Source organism: Colias eurytheme, chromosome 21 (assembly GCF_061535395.1).
Source record: "Colias eurytheme isolate Ceu_HAF_F1 chromosome 21, ilColEury1 Martin Lab GWU primary, whole genome shotgun sequence".
Taxonomy (NCBI): Eukaryota; Metazoa; Arthropoda; class Insecta; order Lepidoptera; family Pieridae; genus Colias; species Colias eurytheme.
In genome coordinates this window covers 10,111,531-10,138,636 of record NC_143000.1, presented here as the reverse complement: position 1 = coordinate 10,138,636, position 27,106 = coordinate 10,111,531, and the positions used below count along the sequence as shown (strand labels likewise).

General features: G+C 34.2%; 1 protein-coding gene across 1 annotated transcript in view; it reads left to right on the top strand.

Annotated features, from left to right (window-relative positions):
• The window catches only part of slgA (proline dehydrogenase slgA), a 40,512-nt gene extending 14,336 nt beyond the window's left edge, over positions 1-26,176 (top strand). The window contains exons 2-12 of the mRNA XM_090114340.1: positions 8,494-8,615; positions 13,529-13,615; positions 17,726-17,907; positions 18,780-18,844; positions 19,450-19,628; positions 21,016-21,190; positions 22,210-22,314; positions 22,678-22,815; positions 23,542-23,652; positions 24,062-24,224; positions 24,478-26,176. Of these exons, the coding sequence (XP_089970466.1) occupies positions 8,494-8,615; positions 13,529-13,615; positions 17,726-17,907; positions 18,780-18,844; positions 19,450-19,628; positions 21,016-21,190; positions 22,210-22,314; positions 22,678-22,815; positions 23,542-23,652; positions 24,062-24,224; positions 24,478-24,683 (1,533 nt within the window). The 3' untranslated portion in view covers positions 24,684-26,176. The remainder of the gene's footprint in view (positions 1-8,493; positions 8,616-13,528; positions 13,616-17,725; positions 17,908-18,779; positions 18,845-19,449; positions 19,629-21,015; positions 21,191-22,209; positions 22,315-22,677; positions 22,816-23,541; positions 23,653-24,061; positions 24,225-24,477) is intronic.
• Positions 26,177-27,106: the final 930 nt, after the last annotated feature.

The window sequence follows — 27,106 nt, the reverse complement described above, 5'->3', positions numbered from 1 at the left end:
GTCAACCGGTACCAGCGTTCTGACCATCATTTTTCTTTTTGTCATTGTGTACTAAGACCCCTCTAGACCGCCATCCTGTTACAAATGGCCCGAAATTTTGTGTCAGTATCTCCCGGCCTAACATGTGCAATGTGTAAATGTGTTGACGTTCCAGCTCTTCTTAATATACCTATATGTGCGGATCCTTTTTCTTGTTAACACGATAGCGACCGAAATACTTTACTAATCGAGTCTTTTTTTTTTCTCTTACGCTTGAGTATGCTCAGGAATAGAACCCTTTCATTTTTCAGGGTCTGATTCGATGTGGTTTAATTGTTATTAAATAAACAAAAATAATAATTAATAAATATTTATTAAAAAAAATTATGAGGCGTGCACTTTTGGATTTTCCAAATTATCTTCTTTTATTTTGTGTTTTCTTCTTGTGTGTGTACTGTGTACCTTTATCTAGAAATAAATGTTTTTTCTTTCTTCTTTCTTTCTTCTTCTATATATTGCAATAAAGGAAAACTAAGTTAAACTATTACGATAAAATACTTTTTCATTAAAATATTTCTTTTTATAGCCTTTTCCATTGTTTCATTAAAAGACATTCGTTTTACATCCTTGAATAATTTATTTTTAAATTTAACTTTACGGACATTTTAAAATTAACTTTTTATGTTAATCTATTGTCGCTTTCATTTAATTATGTTTATTTAAATTTTAAAACCTTGGTGATTGTGAAGCAAGGTTTTTTTCATGAATTAACTGCTATTGTCATTATAATTGTAATCTTATTTGTCTAGAGATGATACGCGTTGGCTAGACACTTAATTTTTCACGACATTTTTTGATGATTTGCAGTGTTCTCTGATCTGTTCCTATAATCTATTTATACTAGTTAAATAAATTTAAATACTAAAAAATGTATTTTTGACGACATTTTTAAGTTTTTAATTTTTTATAAACAATTCGAATAAATAATAATTGAAAGAGGAGGCAGAGGTCGCTTCTAGCGTGAATATTTTGAGCTTTGTTAGCTGTTGTGAGCTGGTGTTAAAATATATATATATATATGATATTTATTCGCACATTTTTCGTTCATTCAACCAAAATGTTCAATCAATTTTGCGATACCTATCAGAGAACGTGAGATAAGCATGACATGCACGCGAGCGAAGCGTGAGCGAAGACCTATAGTATCTAAACAAATTGTAAAAAAAAGTCTAACGCATCAAAGGCAAATACCAAATAATACATTTACAAGATTTTTATTGTACCCAAATTAGAAGAGATAAAAATAATCTTCGTATGCGTTTGAACCTAACTGGGCTGCCTAAAACTGGATTTTTCAGTTGATTTCAATTTTGATAAGGTCACATTATAGGTATGCCTTGTGAGCGGTTTTTCTGTCCTTATCCCTTGGCCAAATTTCTAAAGTAGGTGTCCATTATATTGATTACTTGTTTAAAACAATGTATAAAAAGACGAAAATTAATAAACCGATTCAGCTGAAATTTGTGAAATAGATAGATCATGCCTTGAAAAAGCGTTTTGATATAGCTAGGTGCCACAGCAACACCTTGTCCGAGTATAGAATATCTTCTTCTTATATATATAAAATTCTCGTGTCACAATGTTAGTCTGCATACTCCTCCGAAACGGGTGGACCGATTCTCATGAAATTTTCTGTGCATATCGGGTAAGTCTGAGAATCGGCCAACATCTATTTTTCATATGTACCACGGGCGAAGCCGGGGCGGGCCGCTAGTATTTATTATATAAATGCTCTTTGCAAAGTTTTTTGTTCCCCATAGCGGTTTAGTGACCCCTTGATCTAGTTCGATTTAGTTTTTGTTAGCAGAAACCGGAGTGGCCGGCGGTTAACGCCTGGTTAAATATAACTGTAGTTTATTAATTTGTTTTATACGACCTATTTTAATTTGCGACGAAATAAATCTTTGAAATTGAAACTTAATAAGAAAATTTTTTATCACAAGTGTCCTCTCATATAGCAAGAAATGACAAAGAAAGCAAGTAGCAAGAAAGTAAGCAAGTAGATGTGTACCTATTTAAATAAATAAAAATAAATAAAGTCTGCGATTAAAAATTGATGTAAACATACACTAGATCTGTATCTTTCTATAGAAACTGTTTTTCGTCCCAAATATGAAATAAATAATAATGTAACGTTACGACTATTCAAAGGCGCTTCTAAAAGGAGTGAATTTGCACGATAAAGTGTTTCAGATTTAGTTTAAAACCTAGTACGCATTATTCTTATCATCAAGTTGACTCATAAATCGACATTTTCGCATAAGCAATCAGATTTGCCGAAATATACATGTCTCATTGCGATACGTGCATTGGAATAAGAAAACAAAAAAGAGGGTAGATGCGAGTTTTACAGTAAGAACGTAGAAGCTCGATCATGTTTTAGTATAGATTTAATAAATCTGACTGTATGGGAATGTGGGAGGATTATAAATCTGACTTTGTACTATAAATCTAGACAATAGGTACACATAAAATACTGCAATGGTATTTATGTTACCCGATTTTTAGTTTTTATCATGAAGGCGAGCGAATGCCTTGAAAAATTTTGCTCTGAATATTTTATCTTAGTTTATTGCTTTTATATAGGATAGAATATGTGTGTATCAGTCTGTGGAATCGTACGAAACGGATTGACCGTTTTCGATGAGATTTTTTATTTATTTAAATTAAGCCAGTTTCCTTGTTTTCTTATCCCTACTTAACTGGTACTGTATTGTATCAGTATTTTTCCTTAACTTCACATTAGTGTTAAACTTGCCTTACATTAGACATTTCTGGCGTAGGTATGTGATTAGTGATTAGACTATTAATTGCCGCACACGTTTCAGTATATTTTTTTTAGGTCGGTGGCAAGTCGGTACATTTTCAATTAGATTTTCAATTCAATTTACTCGTATAATTAACTCAATCAATTATTTTTCCTATGCTATCTATATGTAAATAATGCTACATAACAAGTTACACGCAGTATATGTAGATAAAATTACCCCCCATTGAATACTTACAGTGTGTTTTTGTAATAGATAACAATAATTACACATGCAGCGTATCGATACGTAATTAACTACGAATAAGAAATTACTTTTGCTTTTATACTACCTACGTATGCGTCATGCTGGCCCACGCTGTTCCAAAGGTTGGCCGACCGTGGGCCAACCCGCGTCACTGTGATGCTCTTATGTAACCGGGAGGCGTGCCCTTCAGAGGTTTTGACGTCGTGATTAGATTAGTTCGTTTAGATTTATGTTCCTGTACCTGTGTTTTGAAACAATTTGTTTACTGTATGATGAATGGGATTTGATAGAACTTTCATTTGGAAAAACTTCTTTCGATGTAGAAAATTCAGTAGGTACCTACTGCTCTTCATTTGAAAATTTATGGTATGTTCTTTTAGTAATTTAGATAAATACGGAATATGTAATCGACTTATATTAAAGGTGTACCTAAATCTTACCTATATGCATAAATATATTTTAAAAACATGAATATTAAATACCGTACGATGTATTTTTTAAAACAGGGCTTTTGTTTTAAATTAATTATCTGATTTCATCGCATTGGTTTTATTATACTCTTATCTATATTGGTTATTGAATTTCTTGGTGACGGTTTGGTCGCTTTGAGAATCGATATAATTAACCAGCTTACTAATCTATAGATTGCCCTAGGTCCGAGGCCAAAGCAAATATCGCGTCTAGACTTCGATAGGAAAGAAGAGATAAATTATATTTCATTTCAATATTGATTTTGTGAGATCTAAGCAAAATTTGATAACATTTCTCTGAAGAATTGATGTTTATTCTTGTCAAAATCTATCGATTGATAAATTTCTTCCAAAGGAGAATGGGCAAATTGGGCCTGAAACTTGGGCTAAGACCAATACACACGAAATATTGTTTTTGTGATAGATCATTACACATACCTTACGAAAAAAATAAAATAAAAAAATAAATCAACCGGGTTCTTGTACAGTCAAGGCAAAAAGTTTTATTCATTTGGCTATTATTTTGCGCACAATAACGGCGTTTTTAATTCGAGTGAAGTAAGTATAAATCTAAATGTCACTGGAGTGACTGAGTTTAAACACAAAAAACGTCTAACTACGTTAAATTATAATAACCACGGTATAGGTACCTGTTACAAAACATAATATTAGTGTATTTCGCTTATTAGAAGGCTTAAGATTAGTGCGTATTTGTAAGTGAAAGTGAATTGGAGTAACATAAAGATATTGTCATTGTATTATAACAGTTATTTATGGCAAAAAATATTATACACAAAGAAATAAAACTTGATGTGACTGTACAAAAACCCGGTTGATTATTTTTTTATATATATTTTTCCCGTTATGTATGTGTTATGATCTACTATAAAAACAATATCTCATGTGTATTGGTCCAACTCAAGGGTTCAGGCCCAACTTCCATAGTAAAATGCCCATTCTCCTTTGGTCACACTGGAATATATGTTAAGTTATTGTCTAGTGTGACTGGAATTAAAAATATAACCAAACTAATACATTGTTTCATTGAGATACACCTTTAAAATTTAAATATGTACATAATGATCATGTTTCTCAGTCGATGACATACTCCATATTTTATCTTAATTACGCAAAGATCATACGAAAATAGTAAGTAAATAAATAATTGAATCACGAGGATAAAAAACCTGCCACAACATTACCGAAATAAAATCATCTATAGATTTTATCAAAAAATCTGTTTCCGAAACTATTCCGGGGCTTATCTCAGATAAGGAAATGCAGACAACTCCTGATAGCAGACGATAGCGAGAGAAAATTCCATTCAGGAGAATTTTCTTTTGGAAAAACTAAGAGTTATCTAAATTCTTTTAACAGATTGTGACGGAGCGATTATTTTGGTACCGAAATAAATAGGTTGATAGGGAGATGGGATCAAATCAAAAAGGCTTGTATATTAGGAAAAGATTATCTTAAGAAGTATATAAGTAATATGATAAAAATAACTTTCGTTTTTGATAATAATCGGCACATTATTGGCATCGGTATATCAACACTTTCATATAAATATAAATATTTAAACAGTAATTTATAAAGACGGATGAATGTTTAATCGAATCTAAGTACATAATACAAGTAACTAGCTTACCGCCCGCGGTTTCGTCCGCTTTGTCTAAAATCTAATAAATTATATATATTAAAACCTTCCTCTTGAATCACTTTATCTATTAAAAAAAACCGCATCAAAATCCGTTGCGTAGTTTTCAAGATTTAAGCATACAAAGGGACATAGGGAAATAGGGACAGAGAAAACGACTTTGTTTTATACTATAGCTATGTAGTGATAGGACTTTAGTAAGCTAGTGTGATAACGATTAAATTTATCACCAATTAGTGGTAGCTGCCCTTGCTAATGTAATTCACGTAATTGTAATTGCTTGTACACTACAATTAGGAGGATTGTATTTAAGACGAACTATCTTTGTAATGTATACTTCTTACTATACTTAATTAATTTTATAAAGGTGGTTGTATGTTTGTATCTCTTTCACGAAAATATACGACCGCATGTATAAAATATTGTACAAAGATGAGAGATAGATTGTAGTCTTGATTAGCTTAACACTTTTAGCCGGGCTATCATGACTGAAACCAGATCTGATCTGCAGCTAGTGTTACAATAAATTGCTTGGTGCTTTTTGAATGGTTGATTATCTCAAGATAATCAACTTCGGACTATTATAATATAACGCATACGTCCTAGTTTAGTAAGTTATTTAACCATGTTATCATATTAAGGACTGAAAAAGCAAAGTAATGGACAATATAGTTTTAATCGCCATTAAAATAAATTAAATTGGTTTCAATATGCACGTCATAAAATTACAATTCAGTTTGTTTTTGCAAATTCAAATTAAACAACGAAGGATATTCCTTTGCTTCATTGTCTTGAAACCTACAGTATTAGGTACTAATTCTACCTGGGTGGTTTGTATTTATGGTTAGGTTACATTGAATATTCGATTCGTTCCTATTAATACGGAACCATAAATAGGTACTATCAACTTCCTTTCCTTCCAAAAAAGATTGAATGGGCATCTACATTACCAAAACCTTTCGGCAGAACTCAGGCGTGATTTAATAATTATTTAACTTCTCTTGCTGTAAATCGTCAGAATCGTCATCACATGTGTAAATAGAAAAGTCACTTATGTAAACATAAGATAGCTCTATATAAAAACGTTAATTTCCACAGTAAATATGATCTCGATAATCCCGAGTGGAAAAAACCTATTAGCACGTCGAAATAAATCCACTCAAGTGGTTTGATGCGGTCGGTAACTAGTTTTTTATTGTAAAAATCACGAGATTGCGAAAAAACTAAACATAGCTGATGTAAACGGTCGCTAACTCGACAGACATGCTTCAGACTGGGATAGGGTTGGCAACAGCGAGTATTAAGGTTCTTGTTACTAAGTTGTCATATTGATGAGGACAATGGCATTTGCATATTATCGAAAGCATACATATTGATGATTTTTTATGAGTAACTAATTGTAAGTAAGGTTTTAATCGTATCGTCTGTGATAAGGATTCTTTCGGGTAGGCTTTTATAAGTTTTTGGCCATACGTAATATTATTTTCTATAATTAAATTTAAAATATAATTCATATTAAAATTCAATTCATAATGTTTAGGTGAGCATAATTAAAAATAATGGTCATTATTAACTTTAAAACGGTGTAATTGGCAACCCTAGCAGTCGTCCTTGACGTAACCTCGAATTTTCAATGTCACTACAAACAATTAATTACCATCTTTAGCAAGATCTAGAATTTTAATATCCAATGATAAACTTTTTTTGAGAAAATTCTCGTTTTTTTTGTAATTTATCATCCCTACTAATATTATAACAGCTGCGAAACTCGAAAGTACCTAACTCTGTCTGTCTGTCTGTTACGCTTTCCCGCTTAAACCTCTCAACCGATTTTGATGAAATTTGGCATAGACAATCTTTAGACCCTGAGAAAGAACGTAGGCTACCTTTTATCAAAACACCACGCGGGCGAAGCCCAATAAATGATGGACATTGAATATTTCATATTGTATTTAAAAGCTGTTAGCAGTCAGAATGATGACAATGCAAATTATATACAAAGTTTGGTGTGATCTTTTTTACTCTTTTTTCTCATAGAATTTTGATGAAATTTAGCACAGACAGAGATAATAATATGTATATCCTAGATGATTAAATGGCGTAAGTAATTGTTATTCTTCTCTGAAGTATAGTAATTTGTAAAGAAGCGTAGGTACCCTCATTAAAAATAAAAACTATCTAGGTACTAGTACATTGTACCTACTTAAAAACTTGTACGAGTGAAGCGGCAGGCTGAAGCTTGTTTTTCAACATCATGCTATATTTAATAAAGCAATGAATAATTATGTACCTTCATATTAGGTTTTTTTAACTCAGTAGTAAGTAGTAACTTTTGATAATAAACATTTAAAATATAACTTAGAAATACAACCGTAATTTTAATGTACCTATATCTAAGTAAATAAAGTTTAATATAAAGTTTAATATACTTAAATACGTAAATGTTTTATGTCCAGATAATTCTAGTTAAAAATAATTACTATACACATACAGTAGTAGATTTCTAACTCTTTGATAACAATCAGTTAATTATCACGGAAGCTAAATTTATCATTTTGCAAATTATGTTATTTTATTTAGCATAAGTAATTATTTTTTTTTTAGTAATTCCGCCTCACCATGCTTGCTGAAAGATTTTAGAATTTTTTTTTGTGGAAGATTCGAGTCCCCAAAGTTTAAATCCTTTGGACAACTTTCTTTTCTAAATAAATAATACACGCCAAAGTATAACATCGACTTTAATAAAGGAGGAGGTTCTCTGATACAAAAAAGACTCGTGTGGCACTCGGGGACTGCCGCGGTAAAGCTATTGCATGCTATGCCTTCAAGCCACACCTCCGCGCACGTCGGAGTGGGGAGCGTGAGGTTTTTTCGTTACGGAATTTCTGGATTCGGTCCCCGCGCTCAAGGCCCGTGATAGAAGCTATGCAATAACTTAAAAGATGATGTTCTTAATATTATTTTTATTCGAAAGAGTAACTTGGTTTCATAAATACATATTATATACTGGCCCCGGCTTCGCAGTGGTTGAGGCATGATAAAAGTTCTTAGCTTTCTCATTGTCTGTGGTCTTACCTATGATGTATGAGTTTCTTTTTAATACTTTGAGTACTGTGTAATAACTCAGGCCCCGGAACCACAGACACAGTAGAAAATCTATTGTGTCGTGGTCCGTGGACCGATCGGGTCGTTCGGGGCTCAATGGGTTAGTTCAGCCCAACAATCCATCCAGTTTATACTTTATAATATTAGGTACTTAATACTTTTTTACTATTTATCTATTTAGTATTGATAAAATCTTATTTGTATACAGTTGATGAAGAGGCTGCGCCAGCTGGTCGGGCAGCGGATGTTCGAAGCCATCATGAAGGCGACCTTCTACGGGCAGTTCGTGGCTGGCGAGGACCAGAACAAGATCAGGCCTACCATTGAGAGGTGAGTCGCATCGTTATGTATTTAGTCAAATGAAATGGTATCCATCTTTAAATAGGAACGATTAAATATGACCTTTTGTGTGTCAAATGTCACATGTCATGTGAGAAAAAAAGTTTTAAGAAATTACTCGGAATTTATTCTTTTTGCATATTAATAACGTTTATTATAGGGATGTAACGATACATGATTTTGCCGATACGATACCGATACCGATATTTGTAGTAATGTATCGGCGATACCGATACCGATACCGATATCGATGGCTTGGTAGAAAAATAAATAGTGAATTATGCATAAAAAGTTACCAACATTTAACAGAGACAACTGTTAATCGTATTCTTTTAAATAAAAATGCCAAATCAAAAAACAACAAAACCATTTATTTTAGTATTATTATTTTACGAAGTCAGTTAAACTTTGAGTAATACACATATAATCAGTACCTAATAAAAGTTTACTATTCTGCATTTCTGCCGTCCTTTAACTAGAAAGCCGTTAAGCCCACGAAGTGAGTTTCGAGTAAATGGCAAAAAACACGGAAATCGTTATTTCTTAAAAATTATGACACTTACAATAATTATTGTGAGATACATCGATCGACATTTAATTATATTATATACTAGCGGTCCGCCCCGGCTTCGCCCGTGGTACATATTTACGTTTTCTCTACATAAAAACCATCCTCGTACTTCAAGGAATATAATAGAAAAGAATTATCGAAATCGGTTCAGCCGTTCACACGTGATGCCATGACAACGCGAAACGGGTGCAGACCCGCCGCCTTTTTATAGCTCCCGCCGCGAAGCGCGTCGAACGCGGCAACTGATACACAAAAATAATCCTTATGCATGATTCTGTATTCACGCGCGATGACTTATAGCGTATTTCATGTATAACTTTGGTGTTTCTACACTGATTTACATGATTCTTTTACTATAACCTGCCCAGGAGTATGAAGAATAATTGTGCCAAATTTTGTTAAAATCCGTCGTGTAGTTTTTGTTTCTATAACGAATATACAGACAGACAGACAGACAGACAAAAATTTTACTGATTGCATTTTTGGCATCAGTAGCGATCCCTTATCACCCCTTCATAGTTTTTTTTTTAAATATATTTCATGTACAGAATTGGCCTCTCTACAGATTTATTATAAGTATAGATAAATATTAGTTTTTACCCAAAAACTGTTATAATTTATTTTTAAATTCACTTTTTCTCGTTTAGTTCAGCATATAATCTGAAAATTTTAACTATTTACTGGACAAGACGGCCGTTCACATACCATAGCGACTTTTTAGCTAAGTAATTTAGTATTTTTATTTTCATTTTACTATACTACTATAACTACTTTTAAGCTATGACTTTCGTTTTAATTTAAATTTCAAAAACTTTATAATCAGCGTTTAAGGGCTTTTGGATGCTTTTGTACTATGATTCTATATAGTTGTACTAAATTTTAATCTTACTAATGTTAAAAATTTGCTGCTGTCTGAGGCTTTGCTCTCGGGAATTACATCCTCTAGGTCAACCAATGGAAAGGAAAAGGATCAAAAGCTTTTAGGTTTAAGTATTAAGGATTTAAACACTATCTAAATTAATGGTTTTAGCGTCTTATTGTGAGTAACAAGTATTTTAAACTCTTTTACTAAATGACTCTTTTAAGTTTTCGATAAAATTAACCTTTATTTCTCGTCATGTTCACGTTTATTTCATTACAGTGGCTCATTAAGGGGTTAAGATTGAGATAAATCTTCTCGCTTTTCTTTTTTGGAACCGTATATTCATTTAGAATTGCAATTTTAACGTTATTTTATAAATATTCTTCTGCGAAGCCATCATACGAGTCACGGATATGTGAGTACATATAGAACCACAAACAATGTAAACATAAATAGTTTCCTGAAAAAAAAATTAAGACTTGTGCACAAGGTTTTTAAAAAAATACACCCTGGTTTCAATAGGGCTTCAAGCTCTTACATGTGGGATGCTCTTAATAAATAATGTAGAACCGCTTATCAAATGATTAGAAGACTCTTTCATCCACATTCAGAAAATATAATATACCAGAATATGTGGAAAATAGCAGGAGGTAGAAAACTTTTTATTTGCTACAATGTAAAAAATACAAATCTTAATAATCTAATACATATAAAGATAAGAAAAAATAGCAATAGTTGCAAAATGGACTCCCCGTCAGCGGGTCAAAGGTAGTGTACTCCTAACAATTTTTGTATCACCATCTCTAGTACATTGCTTGACAGTCGATTACTAATTCCACCCACGGGGTAAATTACATAATTAATAAATAGTTTTAAAAATTAAATAGTACAGACTGTCTGACTTTGACTTGTTATATTTTCCGTAATTTAGCTGCTAGATTGTTTAAAACTTAGTAAACCTGATCAGAAACAATACGTCTTGTAAAAGAAAATCAAAAACAATCGGTACTCTGCTTGGGAGCGACATTATTTCATCATCACTCTCATCCCCAAAACTGATGCATCACCAGAATCGGATAACTGCCTTTTAGCTAAAAAATGAGGGTTAGCTGCTTTGTAGCTAAGCAAAAAAGTGTTATTAGAATTTTTCCTAAATAAAATTACTTAACTAAAAAAGCGTTAAGGGCGAGTAACTGCAAATAAGGTAAGGATTTCCATTGGAATCGTTATATGAAAGCATATCATAAAGCAGTTATAGTCCTTTTGCGTCCCTATAGTCAAGTATAATCTGATAACGTACTTTTAGTCAAGTAAAAAGCTAAAAAATAATTATTAAATCTGGCGGTTAAGGTACTTTAAAGGAAATTTAGCGAAGTAGTGTTGGTTAGACGCTTTCAAGTTATGGAATCGCTGAAAATTGTGTTACTTAACGACTTACAATATTTTCATATTAATGCTAGAGAAATGATTCTTAGACAGAAAGATAGAGAATTCTGAACTCTATCACCCTACTTTTAAAACTGAAAATTGACCATTTGAGGGTTAACGGCTTTTTAGTTAAAGGACGGCAGTATTGGTAGAGTTTTTTCAGAAAACAAAGTGCGCACGCGCGGGCGGCCTCCCGCATCGTTCATTGGGCGCGGATTTTTGAATTATTTGATATCAAAAAAATTGGTTGTTTGTAAAGTAGGTTTACGATCGAGATGTTTACGTGATAACATAATGCAGTGGCAGCGCTCGAGATGAAACGGGAGATCGGCCCATCTCTCTCTCGTTATACCTGCGATCGCGCTCGTGAGGTTTTGGTGTGACACAAGTTTATGAACATGTCACCCGACTAAAACGATTTTAAAAACGTTATCACGTTAAAAATTAAAAAAATTCAAAATTATTTATTTCTTTCCTTTACATAAACAAATTTGTGATTGGAACACTCCTAGTAAGCAAATAAAATGCTTGTGTCAGGAGGTTCCGCTCTTCCTTAACACTATTACAGAAACAGAAATAAAACAATATGAATGAATACAATGCAAAAACATAAAAGAAAAGAAAGAATTTAATAAAAAAATATCGGTATCGGTTGATTTATTATCGGCGATACCGATATATCGGCTTGCCGATATATCGGCCGATATATCGGTATCAGTATCGGTATCGTTACATCCCTAGTTTATTATATTTTTCCTGGCTCGTACATCAAATTTGAATAAAAACGTAATTGCTTTACAAAGATTTATCAAAGGTTTGAATTGACAGCTATGACGTCACAAGTCACAACATGGCGATTAACTATATTTTTTGTGGGATCGAATTGTATGTTTGTTTAACATATAAGGGATCTTTTAGACGTGCTTTTTGAATAATTTATCTTTATAAGTCAAATTATTGAGAGGTGAGACTTATTTGTTTACTTGATATCAGTTCAAATTGATTTAACATTATAATTAATCACGCGTCTTTCTCTTATTAAAGTCCATAGATTTATAGATATTTGATGCAATACAAAATATCCCTAGACTTTGTTGACGAGTGTATATCTGGTTAGTTTAATGAGCTTAGCAGATAATATCTTCGTATTTAACATATTTATAAACATACAGACATACGTACAACATGCGATTATCCACTGTATTTATTGTCAACAATGGTTGAATCTAAAACCATCGCAACCGGGATAAAAAAACATGTTTGTTGTAAAGATGTAGTTTTCTAAAGCAATTTTATAAATCAGTTGAGGCATTTGTTAGTTACCCTCATTATAACAAAAATTTTCTTTCTGGCGTCACGCGAAAACCACTGGAGCGGTTTTGATGAGATTTTAGAAGTGTGTAGCGATTCAGTTTATTAATAAGAATGACTTGACAAATACACTATTGACGTATGAAAGTTAATTACAGTGAATAATTGTTACATTTCCTGTACTTCTTCCTCAAAATGACGCATATCCTCATTTTTTTTAATTCATAGTAATGTTGAAATTATATCGTAAGTATTTCTATAGAAAATGAATATATAAAGATATGAGTCAAGGGTATATGCTTTAATAATTAATATCATGTTCTTCATTGGGTTTCTACAAAAAATTACGGAAACGCGTAATTGCTACCGCAGAAAGCTTGTCTTTTTAAATATAGGAAAAAGAAAAATTTGAATAAACACTGAACATAGTTAACAGTTAATACATCACTTTTATTACTATTAATATTTAAATTGTAAAAGTTAATTTTATTCATCACTAGCTGTTCCCCGCGGTTTCACCCGCATTATTCCACTCTTGTTGGTCTAAGCGTGATGATATATAGCACCTTCCTCGATAAATGGGCTATCTAACACCGAAATAATTTTTCGGAATCGGACCTGTAGTTCCTTTCCTGAGATTACATTACTAGTAACTACTTACTTTCTAATATTATAGTATAGATTATATAGTATATGGTCTTTTTTCATATAAATTTCGTATGTATTCCACAGATTGCGCTCATTTGGCGTCAAATCAATCCTGGATTACTCCGTGGAGGAGGACCTCTCGCAGGAGGAGGCTGAGAAGCGCGAAGTCAGGTAATTTTACACAATTTTACTTGGTGTTTTGAAATATTTAATACTAGCTGACAGCTGTGCCCCGCGGTTTTACCCGCAGTGCTCCGCTCCTGTTGCTCTTAGCGAGATGATAATATATACTAGCCTTCCTCGATAAATGGACTATCTAACACTGAAAGAATTTTTCAAATCGCACCATTAGTTCCCGAGATAACTTCGTACTACTTATAAGTTATAAGTGATACTTAGATACGATATAATTTTCATTCATTCCATTATTATCAAACAAAATAACCAAAATTAAATCTTAAATGTTACAAATTTATAATTTTTATTTTGGACTTCCTGAAATTTCACTCGCCTTTATATAAACATCAAAGTATTTTTAGAAAAATTATTTTTGGTGCAACCTCCTGTACTACCTACATCATTTATCAAGCTCATCCAAATGGGACATTATTCGTTTTTACATCAAAAAAAATCACAGAGGCTTCGTAAATGACGCTAATACACATTTGACACGAGTGACGACAAGGACAGCTATATCCTTACGTCGCACGTGCGAGCGGGACGGCCGTTGTATAGTTGGAATGATTTTTCCCATTGTTTCGAAGGCCTGTGTATTATAATGAAGTCGTGATTTTACTTAAAAAGGCTTCAGCCAACCTTGAGTGTCACGTGTGCAATCAATTAGAAATTACGAAAACTATTTTCAGCTCGTTAACGATATTACAATATTTGACATGTTTGTTTATGAATTAGGTGGGGTTTATGGGATATTTCATACATTTTCAGTAATGTGAAAATGTAGTGCCAGAGTAAGTACCGAAAGTAAGACTTCTCGTTTATTTTGAAAGTCCTCAACATTCTTACCAAACGGGGGCATTTGAATGAGTGGGAAAAGAACAATTCAAAAGGCCATAATCCGATTAGTTTTACTTCTTACATTAAGTATCTTAATCTATTAAAGGTATAGCTCAAATATCATTAGCAAATACGTTATTAAAAAGGTAGATCCGTTGTTACTAGGTACGTCTTAGCCAATACGATTTATATTATAATTTTCTTCAGATTTGTAACTCAATGCTTCTAGGTCGATAAATCGATGATAATATCGGTACAGATTACTACATATTGTGGCAAATATTTACGGAAACTCGGCCAAATTTAACAGTTATGTTGCTAATATATACCGAAACAAGCCAAAATATTACAGTTGATATTCATTATTCACTGAAGCAGACAAACATTTTGTAGAATTGTCAACTATATATTTTTTTTAATTTTTCAGCGGCAGTTCAAGCTTGCGCTTGGCTGAATTGATCATGAAGGAGGCTAGAAGTATCCAAGAACTGCTTATAGCCGGGTTTTTATGTTTTGCTTTTTTTTGTTCGTACTTAGTGTCGGAAAATTAGTTAGCTCTGTTAGACTACTCTGTAACTTGATATTGGTATGCGTTTTTTTGGGTAATACTTGAAATTGAAATGGAACTTGGGTAACCAGTGATCGATTTTGATTTGAATGTAGTTTTGGACCTTAGAGGTGAAGGGTAGGGGGATGTAGTGTAGTGTAGATCGTGTAAAGAGGGTCTTTGTTTTGATATTCAATAAATGAGGGATAAAGCTAAAAATTACATGCATTGGTTGGGGGGATAATAACTATAACATTTTTCTCGGAAAAATACTAGGTATAGGTACATAATTCGTGAAAAATGGATACGACAGCTCCTGGTTTATGCGGTAGGAAAGCCTCGAGTCTAATTAAAAACAGCAAAGCAAATATATAGACGTAAACATGGATTTTTGATAAAACTCCCAGAAGCAAACAGTTACTCACCGTGACTTGAGATAAAAGCAAAATCATTTCCGACACTCTCGAGGCCAGTTTGGTCACATATTGGCTTCACTCCCGCGGTATGTGCGTTCAGTTTTTACTTATTACATAACAGTGAAATAATAATAATAACACCAACCACGTGGTTCTGTGGGATGCCAAAACTTTCGTTATCTACCATCTGATGTGTATTTTGAGGGTAATTTATGTGACGGTGGTCTATCGTCATTTTTGATTAGTCATGACCCATGGTATAGTCTTATTTCGCCCACTGTCTTGGTGTCTAAATATCCAGCCTACTTTGATGGTGTGAAATAAACGGAAAACTGACTTTAGCACCTTTAAAGGTGGTATATTGAATGAAAACAAATTAGGAAGACTTCTCCTAAATCGATTGATTTATTATAAACGAGTAGGTCGTTCAAGAGAACACCCACACACAGCTTCTATGTAATTGGTATTGGGGTCGAAATAACGCTAGAGCTTACATAAAGCGTTCATACCGTGTTCTATTTTACCTAATGGTTGCTAAGAAATTTTCTGGTTACGAGGCAATATTATAGTAAAATAGGTTAGTCTGGGTAGTGACTAGTGAGTACATAACTGAAAGGAGGCTAAATAAAAATTCTGCAAATGGAAACTGGAGTGTTGCCAATGTCTAGCGAAAAGGCACAAAGTAACGGGGATGCCCTTTTTCTAGTAAAAGAAACAATAATTTAAAAATTATCTCCACTAAATCTCACAAACGTGACATAAATCTACTATTGAGAAGCGCTTGGTAACTGCAAACAAAAGAACACGACACGAGTCCTTGGCTGAAAATCATTTCGTTTCATCGTTTGTTACGTAAAAATTTTACTGACTTTGAGCCAATTGCTTTAAAAATAATATGGGGGCGTGTCCGAGACCGCGTGATTTTAACTTCGCTCGTAAAATTGGTAATTGTACACGTAAAAGACTTACTTCTGGTCATGTTATGTGCTATAAACGGTCTTATAAAGTTGGCATCTCGATTCTTTTTTTAGGAAAGTAAAATGTTTGAATTGATTATGTTGATTTCATTCTGTAGTACAAGGTACGAACTATGTTATTCGTAAAAGCAGGCTGGAAAGTGTTTCGGGATGGTATACATTTGTCATATTATCAAGGCTTGAAACATTTCAAAGTTCGATTGAGTAAGTATGCAATTAGTGTCGAGGTTCAAAATTCCTTTAAAACATATTATTACAAGAATAATAAAAATGAAACGAAAACAATTATAATTAACACTAATTATGTTGGATAGTAACTCATAAGAATGGGATATTTAAAAATGTGTTTGAGCTGCGATCTGAGACGACAGATGAGAGACGTTCTGATGATGTAAAAGTATTTACACACCTTCCCAAATACCACACACTCTGTTCGTCTATAACTCTATACAGTATACGTATATTAATAATATTGTAGTAAAAAATTATGACGTCGTTGAAAAAAAATTGTAAATTTTAGGTATTTCATACATTTTAGTAAATAGGGCGCTGCGACGGTTTGCAATTTCCTATAATGTGTATCCTTGCGCGTGTCTGTTCGTCCGTCCGACTACACAGTCGGACACACACACGTGTGTGCTCGCCCGTCCGTCTAATCCCACTTATCCTGGTTTCTTAACTACATATATTTAATTCCAAATTACATCCAAATCGGTGCTGTTATTAATTTGTTAAAGTCTAACAGACATAAACAGAAATTCGCTTTTGCACTGTCTCCAGATACAAAATATTACAAAATTGCTCAGTTGCAATGTGTAAGAAAGATATAACAACAGAGTTTCAATTTATAATAAGGACTACAAGCGCAGTGTGAATTTCAAACAATATGTCCTGTCTATCTCTCACCTATAGTAGATTTCCCCAAAAATGATAGCCTACCATCTCTAAACTATTTCCTAACAGAGTTTCAATGGACTACAGGCGCAGTGTGAATTTCAAACAATATGTCCTGCCATCTCTCATCTATAGTAGATTTCCCCAAAAATGATATCCTACCATCTCTAAACTATTTCCTAACAGAGTTTCAATGGACTACAGGCGCAGTGTGAATTTCAAACAATATGTCCTGCCATCTCTCATCTATAGTAGATTTCCCCAAAAATGATATCCTACCATCTCTAAACTATTTCCTAACAGAGTTTCAATAAGGACTACAGGCGCAGTGTGAATTTCAAACAGTACATCCTGTCTATCTCTCACCTATAGTAGGTTTCCCCAAAGAATGATATCCTTCCATCTCTAAACTATTTACTACTATTACCACCAGCGCCTCAGTGTCAGTATGCGGGGACCTTGCGGAAGAGGGCCAACTGCGCCAATACCACGTGGAGCAGCGCTTCGCTGACCGGCGCTACAAGGTGACCAGCGCCCGTACTTACTTCTACCTCAACGAGGCCGCCTGTGAGAAGAACATGGAGGCCTTCTTGAAGAGCATTGATGCTGTGGCTGGTGAGTATATAAATATTAGGGGTAGAATTATGTACTAGCCATATAATATTGTAAAAATGACACCTATATTATGTGTTAAGTGTAATCTGAATTTGATGGGGCATATAGTGCAGGCGTTTTTAGGGTTTTTAAAAGCCAGCGATGTATACTAAACAACTACACTTAAAAGCACCTATTTAAAGGTTGATAAAAAGGTTCGAGCACTGTTGAGTAAAACATTCATTGAAATTAAGACATTATTTCGTGGTAGTAATGTTCAAAGTGGATTGTATCGCTATTTAGAAAACTCTGCCTTATAAACTCGTAGGAAGAGTTTTGCTTCAGACAATTTTGAACATGATTGTGAGTCTAGTTGTTTATTGTACGATGCTAGGAAGGAAAGAAAAGGACAGAAATCTAAATAAATCACTTTTACTCTCTTTTCCAATTAGCGAGTGATGCGTGTGAGCAGTTGTTGTATAAACAAATATGAAATAAACAATGGCCTATGCCTTTGTTTTGTTAACAAATATTTTTGTTATTACGTCATCACACCAGCATTGCTAAAAATTTATCGAAAACGATTCAGCTGTGAAAACAACAACGCGTCAATAATCAGGCGCTTTCACATTTAAACTTGAAAAGCGCCTGGCTTCGCCTGAGGTCCATATACATATTATAGTATTCAAGGATCGTGTCCATATACAATGTTGAAAGAATTTTTTAAAGTGGTTCAGTTGTTTCTGAGATTAGAGTATTGATACAAACAAACTCTTCAGCTTTTAGCACCTATAGATATATTCATTGAAAGAAGTATATTTAATGAAATGAAAATTAATATAGATGGCACTTTATAATTTTACCATCCTCAATGAAACATAATATTATTTCAGCAATCACAAAGGGCACAGGATTGATGGCGATAAAGTTGACCGCTCTCGGCAGACCACAATTACTTGTGAGTACACATTGATTTGATTAAATACTTATGTAACCATCTGTCGTTATAAAACGAATGCGCAATTACGTGCATCAGCGTGTTTGTACCAAGAGTGTACGATATTCCCCAAAAACACTTTCAATTCATGCCATGCCTTTGAGCACTGCTTTTTTATATTTTTGTAATTATTATTATGTGATTAAATCTACCAACTTTGTGTTTCAATAAATATATTTTTTTACGACCCACACTTTGCACACCTGCAAAAATCGCAAAATTAAATGTGTCGTATTTAACAAAGTGTACACAGGGACAGACACGGGAATAAATTAATAAAATTTGTTTTATATGTTGGGATTTGTGATTAAAAAAAATGTGTGCGTGTACAAGTGTACACACGTAAGAAGTGAAACTTCTTACTTATTTTTCAAAAAATTATTTACTATATGCAACTTTACGTCGAATCGAACGAAATCGAATACGTCGAATCACGCGTGGTAGGGATAAGAAAAAGATGGCGCGTAACGGAAAAATGTCACGCGTAACGAAAAAATGTTACACTAAATTTTTTTCCAACCCCGATAAAGAAGTTTCACTTCAATAAATAATATCTCCCATTTCAGCTGCAACTGTCCGAGGTGATAATGCGCGCACGCAACTACATGCAACAAATAGCGGGCGGTACGGGCAACGTGCTCACACACCACAAGACGATCGAGGACTTCCAGCGGTACCTGGGCGAGCACTCGTCCAAGCCTGAGGTCCAGGACTTTATGAAGAAGATCACTTCGGATAAGGAGGGGTGAGTGTGTGGGGTAATCAAGTTAGGGTACGTTGTGAAGTCAGGGGACATTTTAAAGTTAGGGGACATTGTAAAGTCAGGGTACATTGTGAAGTTATTGTCACTGTAATGTTAGGGGACACTATAAAGTTAGGGGATACTGTAAAGTCACGGCAAACAGAATAAAAAACCAGGAGAAAAGTTAATTCAATAACTAAAACACAAACGATCTGATCAAATTTAATTGTTGATTTTTCCGCGACGTATTTGCTAATGTAAAAACAATAGGCTTTTGAATTATAGAACATATATAAAATTTATACATTTATTTATCATTCTTTATCCATAGATAACCTAATAGGAATTTAATTTAGTTACACATTGACTGAAATAATCACACAATAACATGCTTATTTTAGCCGTTACAACTTTAAATGACCCTAAGGCATGTTTTCTTACAAATATTCTTTATTATTTTGTCCCAAAATTGACAACAGAATTGTACACAAAAACGTACCTTATTACCATTGTAATAGCGGTTATAATGTGTAGATAACGTGGCAATGTGTTGCAGCGTGCTGCACCTGTTCCCCTGGGACCGGTCAGTGATACTGCGTTCTTGTAAGACTTGACACTCGCTAGAATGTGCTAGAAATTACGCTAGACTGAAATAAGATTCCATTATTAACCATTATAGGCCTTAAAAACATTGTATTGCCAGACAGGGGTAGAAATAAATGTTTCGAAAGAGTCATGAGCACGGTGACAGTGTGAATATTTTCTACGTCTGGATTATTATCATAATTATAGGCTATGGTGGTTATGCCAGTTGCACAGTTATCATCCATAAGGATATTGTAGCAGCTATGGTAGATTTTTCACATGTTATTTTACGGAGAACTTAATTCATTAACCAGTATTTATATAATGTTGTGTGGATAATCTAGAGGTTCATTCCTTTATAGAATTAAAAAAGTGCCGGTTTGTCACAAAAAATTATTAAAAGTTAAAAAATTTTACAAACTTTAACGTTTGAAATTATTAACTGAGTAATATTTTTAAAGTGATCAATTTCTCATAACTTTTTATGTCCTTCCATGAGCTCTGTCAAAAAACACTTTAATTTCACTATTTTCACAAACATTTATTTTCACGATTCCAAATTCTTTACATTATCTATACTAATATTATAAAGAGGAAAGGTTTGTAATTATGTATGTATGTATGTATGTATGATTTTCACGCATAAACTACTGGACCGATTTTGATGAAATTTGGCACCGACAATCTTTAGACCCTGAGAAAGAATATAGGCTACCTTTTATTGCGAAATATGTATACCACGGGCGAAGCCGGGGCGGACCGCTAGTATTTTATACAATTTCTCAAACCGTTAATTTCTCTCCAGAATAGTCCACCTGTTCCCGTGGTCGAACATCCTGGACAAGGACATGAACCTGTCGGACTCGTTCCGCGTGCCCGACCCGCAGACGGGGCAGATGCGGCGGCTCATCTCGCAGATCTCGCCCAAGGAGGAGGAGATGTTCCGCAATATGCTGCGCCGCCTCAATCATATTATACAGGTATGTATCTTTACTAATATTATAAAGCTGAAAGTTTGTTGAACGCGCTAATCTCAGGAACTACTGGTCCGATTTGAAAAATTCTTTCAGTGTTAGATAGCCCATTTATCGAGGAAGGCTATAGGGTTTATATCATTACGCTAAGACCGATAGGAGCGGAGCTATGCAGGTGAAACCGTGATGAGTAGCTAGTATTATGTATAATGAGAAGAATATTTTTTACATGGCGATAATTACAGCAGACATTTACAAGTAAAAATTTGTAATAGTAGTATAGTTAAAAAAAAACCGTTTAAACTTTTGATATTATTGCATTGTCACCGATTCTTGATTAAAAAGCTGTGTTCAAATTAAATCTGTCTGTATAAAGTTGTTAAAAATCGAGTCTAAGAGCGTATATGCACTATGCGGGTAGCCGCATTGCGGGTAGCCGTCCGGCTGACCGCAAGCACAATTATGTACGTAATATTCATTTCTATGCGCACTGCGATGCGGCTACCGCAGACCGCACAGTGCGCATAGAAATGAATATTACGTACATAATTGTGCTTGCGGTCAGCCGGACGGCTACCCGCAATGCGGCTACCCGCATAGTGCGTCTACGCTCTAAAAGAGTTGGTTACATACAAACATTCAGATGAAACTAATATATGTATAAATGTGTTAATACACTGTTAGTTTATAATATATCTTGCGAGATTTGCGCACTCAAGTTTTTTTTTATTTTTTTCCTTTTACATGATGTATTGTCTGGTAGAGATTGCTACCCGTTAAACCGCCGTTAGCGAATTTTAAATTTATTGTTCGTTTTTCATGTGCTTATCTATACTAATATTATAAAGAGGATAGGTTTGTATGTATGTAGGTTTTCACGCATAAACTACTGGATTTTGATGAAATTTGGCACAGATAATCTTTAGATCCTGAGAAAGAACATAGGCTATATTTATTGCGAAATATGTACCACGGGCGAAGCCGGGGCTGACCGCTTGTTTTTAATATAACTTTTCATGATACAGGTGGCTGCTGAAGCTGATGTGCGCATCATGATCGACGCGGAACAGACGTACTTCCAGCCGGCCATCTCCAGGATCTGCTTGGAGATGATGAGGCGGTATAATAAGGTAAGGCATTTATTTGATAGGGCAATGTGTTAATTTGTTCGTGATGTAGGTCAAAACATGGTTGTTTCTAGGACACTTAGTTAAACCAAATGGGAAACAGCATTGATAAAAGTTCAGAAGGAAGGAAGTTAAAAAACCTGTAGGTAAATAAATTAAACAGTTTCTTGGGTGTATTCAGAAAAAGCAGCAGTCGCTCAGCAAAACATGTTTATTAAAATAAGCAATTTGAGGCTTCGTTTTCATAGTCTAAACTCCTTTATGTGGCTATATATTATTTATTTACCTTTATACAAGTGCTGTTCTGCCTCTTCCAATATTAAAAACAACAATCATTAGATTTTCATGGTTTTTCTCTTTTAACAGGGAAGGTTCGTGGTATTCAACACTTACCAAACCTACTTGAAGAACACATACAATGAAATAGTGACGGACCTCGAGCAGGCTGAACGGCAGGACTTCTACTGGGGCGCCAAGCTTGTGCGGGGCGCTTATATTGAACAGGTAAGGAGCGGTTATTGTGTAATTATAACGCGAATCATGTAAAAAGAACGCTGGATGAAAGTGATGGGGTGTGTTTTGGTATGTATTGAGTTTAGCACGAAAGTAATTTGCTGCTTATTTTATTTTTGAAGTAGGCTCTCGAGTCGTGGCTTCGCAACTACATATTTGTTATTCTTATACCACCTCATAACACCAAATAGACCAATAAATCGCCAATGCGCAGCTTAACCGTCAGCGTTCTTTTTACATGACGCGACCTATACCCGTCTGTGAAAGAAATAGAAATATGTTTTTCGAGTGTATGTATGTTTGGGACGCCCTATAGCCCAAACTGCTGGGAGGATTTTGACTTATGTGTAGGTGTAATCGTAATCAGCAGGTTTGTGGTAGTGATATGTGGGCTACTTAAATTTAAGAGTCGAGTTTTTGTTTTCATAATCATAATGAAGAATAGAAAGTAAAAATTTGATTAAGTATTAAAAAAGAGCGTGTGTGCAGAGCACACGTGTCAGAAGTGAAACTTTTTTGGTAATATTAACAGATTGATATCTGTTATTCCATGACCTTGAAATTTACTCTTACCGCGCCTAAAGAAGTTTCACTTAAAATTTTTTTTTTTCTGACCTATAATTACGTATAGTATAGATCATACAAAAAAAGTTGTAATGTTTTATGTAAACAGTTATTGCGAACTAAAGTTGTATCATAAATGATGTGGTTGTGCAGGAGCGAGCGCGAGCTGCGGCGATGGGCTACGAGGACCCGACGTGCGAGAGTGTGGATGCGACCACTAACTCCTTCCACCGCTGCTTGAAGGAGATCCTTAGCAGAGTCAAGGTGAGATATACTATCAATGTATTTAAACTAATAGCTATACAGTTAAAGCATGTGGTCCTTCGAGCCGGATTTTCATTTTTATATATTTTCAAAGATTTGATATGATGATTTTTAACTGACTATAAACTCGATTGTTTGTTGACAAATTGTATTTTTTTACATTTTGTCAACACGGGACAATGTGATATTAGATTAATATCAAATATTTCGTTTTATAGCATTTCTGTCGCAAATAAAATTTATTGAACGATGAATGGTGAACGATTTATGTCAAATTATTAAAAACTAATGTTCAATCATGAGTGATGTATGATGAATTACGAATGATGAATGGTGATTGGTGAATGACTAGATGAATGAATTGAATGTTGAGAGCATTGAATTATATTTTAATATTTGTTGTGTGCAGGGCGAGCGTCAGCAGAAGCTGGGCATAATGGTGGCGTCGCATAACGAGGACACGGTGCGGTTCGCCATCGAGCTGATGCGGCAGCACGGCATCGCGCCCGACGAGCGGGTCGTGTGCTTCGGCCAGCTGCTCGGCATGTGCGACCACATCACCTTCCCGCTCGGTATGCACATATAATGATCGCTCATAGAAACAATTATTAAAGTTGTGTAACCGGGCGTCCGCTGCCGTGGATTTCACAGTAGAAGTCCGACATAACAAGCAAGAACATTTTCCACTTTGAAAAAATCTGTTAATGGAAACTTTTACTTTTTTATTTCTCTAATCGTTTTTTAGTTTATCCAAACATTCAATTGAATGTATCTTCTTCCTAAATGTTAGTTAAGATATAATAATCGTTACAATCTCCCGCACAGGTCAAGCCGGGTACTCGGCGTACAAGTACGTGCCGTACGGGCCGGTGCTGGAGGTGCTGCCGTACCTGTCGCGGCGCGCCAACGAGAACCGCGGCTTCCTCAGCAAGATCAAGAAGGAGAAGGGGCTGCTGCTCAAGGAGATCGGGCGCCGCGTGCTCACCGGCCAGGCGTTCTACAAGCCCGCCGGCAGCTACACGCCCGTGTAGGCGCTACGCCGTAGCCGCGTAGGAGTTTCGTTGCTTCGGTTTGTTTTCAGCGCCATCTCGCGGCACCCGCCGGTGATGACATTTTAGTTCGGTTTAACGTCGGAGTGAAAGGGCGTTGGAAATACGGCGTTGGATTGCGTCGGTAGTTGGTTTCGCGTATTGTACATATTATTGCCGCCGTTGCTCGATCGAATTGTAGGTTTTTTTTCTGGCAACATTCGAATCTGAATACGTATACGCTGATTTTGTTTCGCGAGCCAAATCTTATTTTTTATTTGACATTTAATTTAATGTTCGTCGCTGTTGAACAGCGGCGCTTTGTTTTTATTTTCTCCACTATTGGCGATGTATTCAATACGATATCCATAATTATGATGTATTTTTCTCGATTATTAGATAATTTCGTTGTTGTTTCATATTATTTAATTTATTCTCTCCTTTTCGAATAATTTATTTGTATTTTAGCATTTACTTTGTATTATTTTGAAGTGATATATTTATTTAAATTATAATCAATTTAAATATAAATATACCGGTGTGAATTATTTCTCAATTATGATTGTCAAGTCTTTTAAATTGACATCATAATTATTAATGTTTAAGTTTATTTAATCGTTTGTTTTTGGTTTTATAAATTATTGTCTTAAAATATGTTTTTCACACAAAACTAAATTCCAAATTCAAATCTCATGCTGATTATAAAACGCGAATGTATCTTACCGTTGAGATTATTAAATTTACTATGCGTTCCACTACTTGGTATAATACATGTTTATTTATAACTATACATATATGTTTATTCTACAATTGCGCTTAACATTTACTTAAACATCACAATAAAATTGGCAAAAATAAATTAAGATTATGTGAGCATCTAGTGGAACGCACCGCGTTGGTTTTTAGTCTGTGGCAACATGGCGGAATGTCAAATGTCAAAAATGGCGCGATTTGTACAACTGAACGGATTATACGGGACTTAATGAGTGCATTTCTGTGTCCTAAGTCTTAATTTATTCTTGTAAGCTAGTATGTGTTTTTGTGCTATTTTTTTGTTATGTGGGTTAGAAAATGCTCAATTATGTTTTTGAAACCCGGATATCGCGGTACAGAGTAAGGGTCGGTACTACGCTTTTATGTGAATTAATTCCATCTACATTTATGGCACTTGGTAAAAAATTGCATTAAGTTGATATATTATTTTTCTGTCACATTAATTATCTGTGGTTTCGAAGCGTGGTACCGAATGAATTAAGTTCCTAAATAGGCCGATAACGCAAGTATTTTACTGTCTGTATTATATTTGTAATTATGTTGTAAATTTAATTTAATTTTACCTCAAGTCGAATTAACAATCGTAGCCATAAATTTTAGTTTCAATTATTTTTCCATTTTATCGTTTTAATTTGCTTAAGCTGTTTATTTTAATGCGCTGATTATTGTGATGCTAATTTAGATATTACGAATAGACAATTAATAAAGACAAATGTTGTATATTTTTTTGTTTTCTTTATTTTTTCCTTTTTGTTGTGTGGCAATAATGTGTATGGCAGGCGTATGGATGTTGTACTGGTATTTTTTTTTATTAAAAAGTGGGCAAACGAACTGGCGGGTCGCCCGGTAACGAGCAATCACCGCCCAGGAGCCTTCATAAGAGTCTGTGAAGGTGTTGCCGGCCTTGAAACTTGTATCTGGAAAAAATGAAAATTTCGTCCAAAAATAAGACACACCATTTACATATTTAAGTTTTATAAATGTATTGGATTTTCATTGGTATTATTCAAGTAAAAGAATGAACTAATCAGAATTTCGTAATAAATACATGCATAGATTTATACACAATGCTGTCTTGCTCACATAAGCTTACCTAATTTTCTTTATTATCTTTGATTTACTTTTTCCATCTCTTATTTTTATTAAATGGCTAGATTTTCAATAACCATTCTATTAAATTGTTTATGAATTCCTAGATTGCCATTATATTTATTATCTCATTAAATTTAGATGTGTTATATTAGACGCGTGTTGAATGTTGGCTTGCCTATGATGCGGATGATGATTTACTTTGAAGGCATATTTAGTAGTAAATTTAAGATCGAAAATAGTTTTAGTCTTTGTTTTATGACTGTTTTCACACAACTTATTTGATAAAATATACATCAAATATAAGATCTATGCGTATCTTATACTAAAATACCTGGTAAATAACGGTATTGCGAAATCAGTTAATTTGAAATCAGCAGTGTTGCTATCACCTGGTCAATTACTTTACACAAGCTGTAGTCATTTTATTAACTACAGCAAGTCTCTTTTAGGTATATTAAGAAATTCGACGTGAATGGCAACACTTTGTCATATTCTGATTGGTCATTTGATTGGCCGATATTTGTTTTTCTTATAGAATACACGCTATTTCATCGGGTATG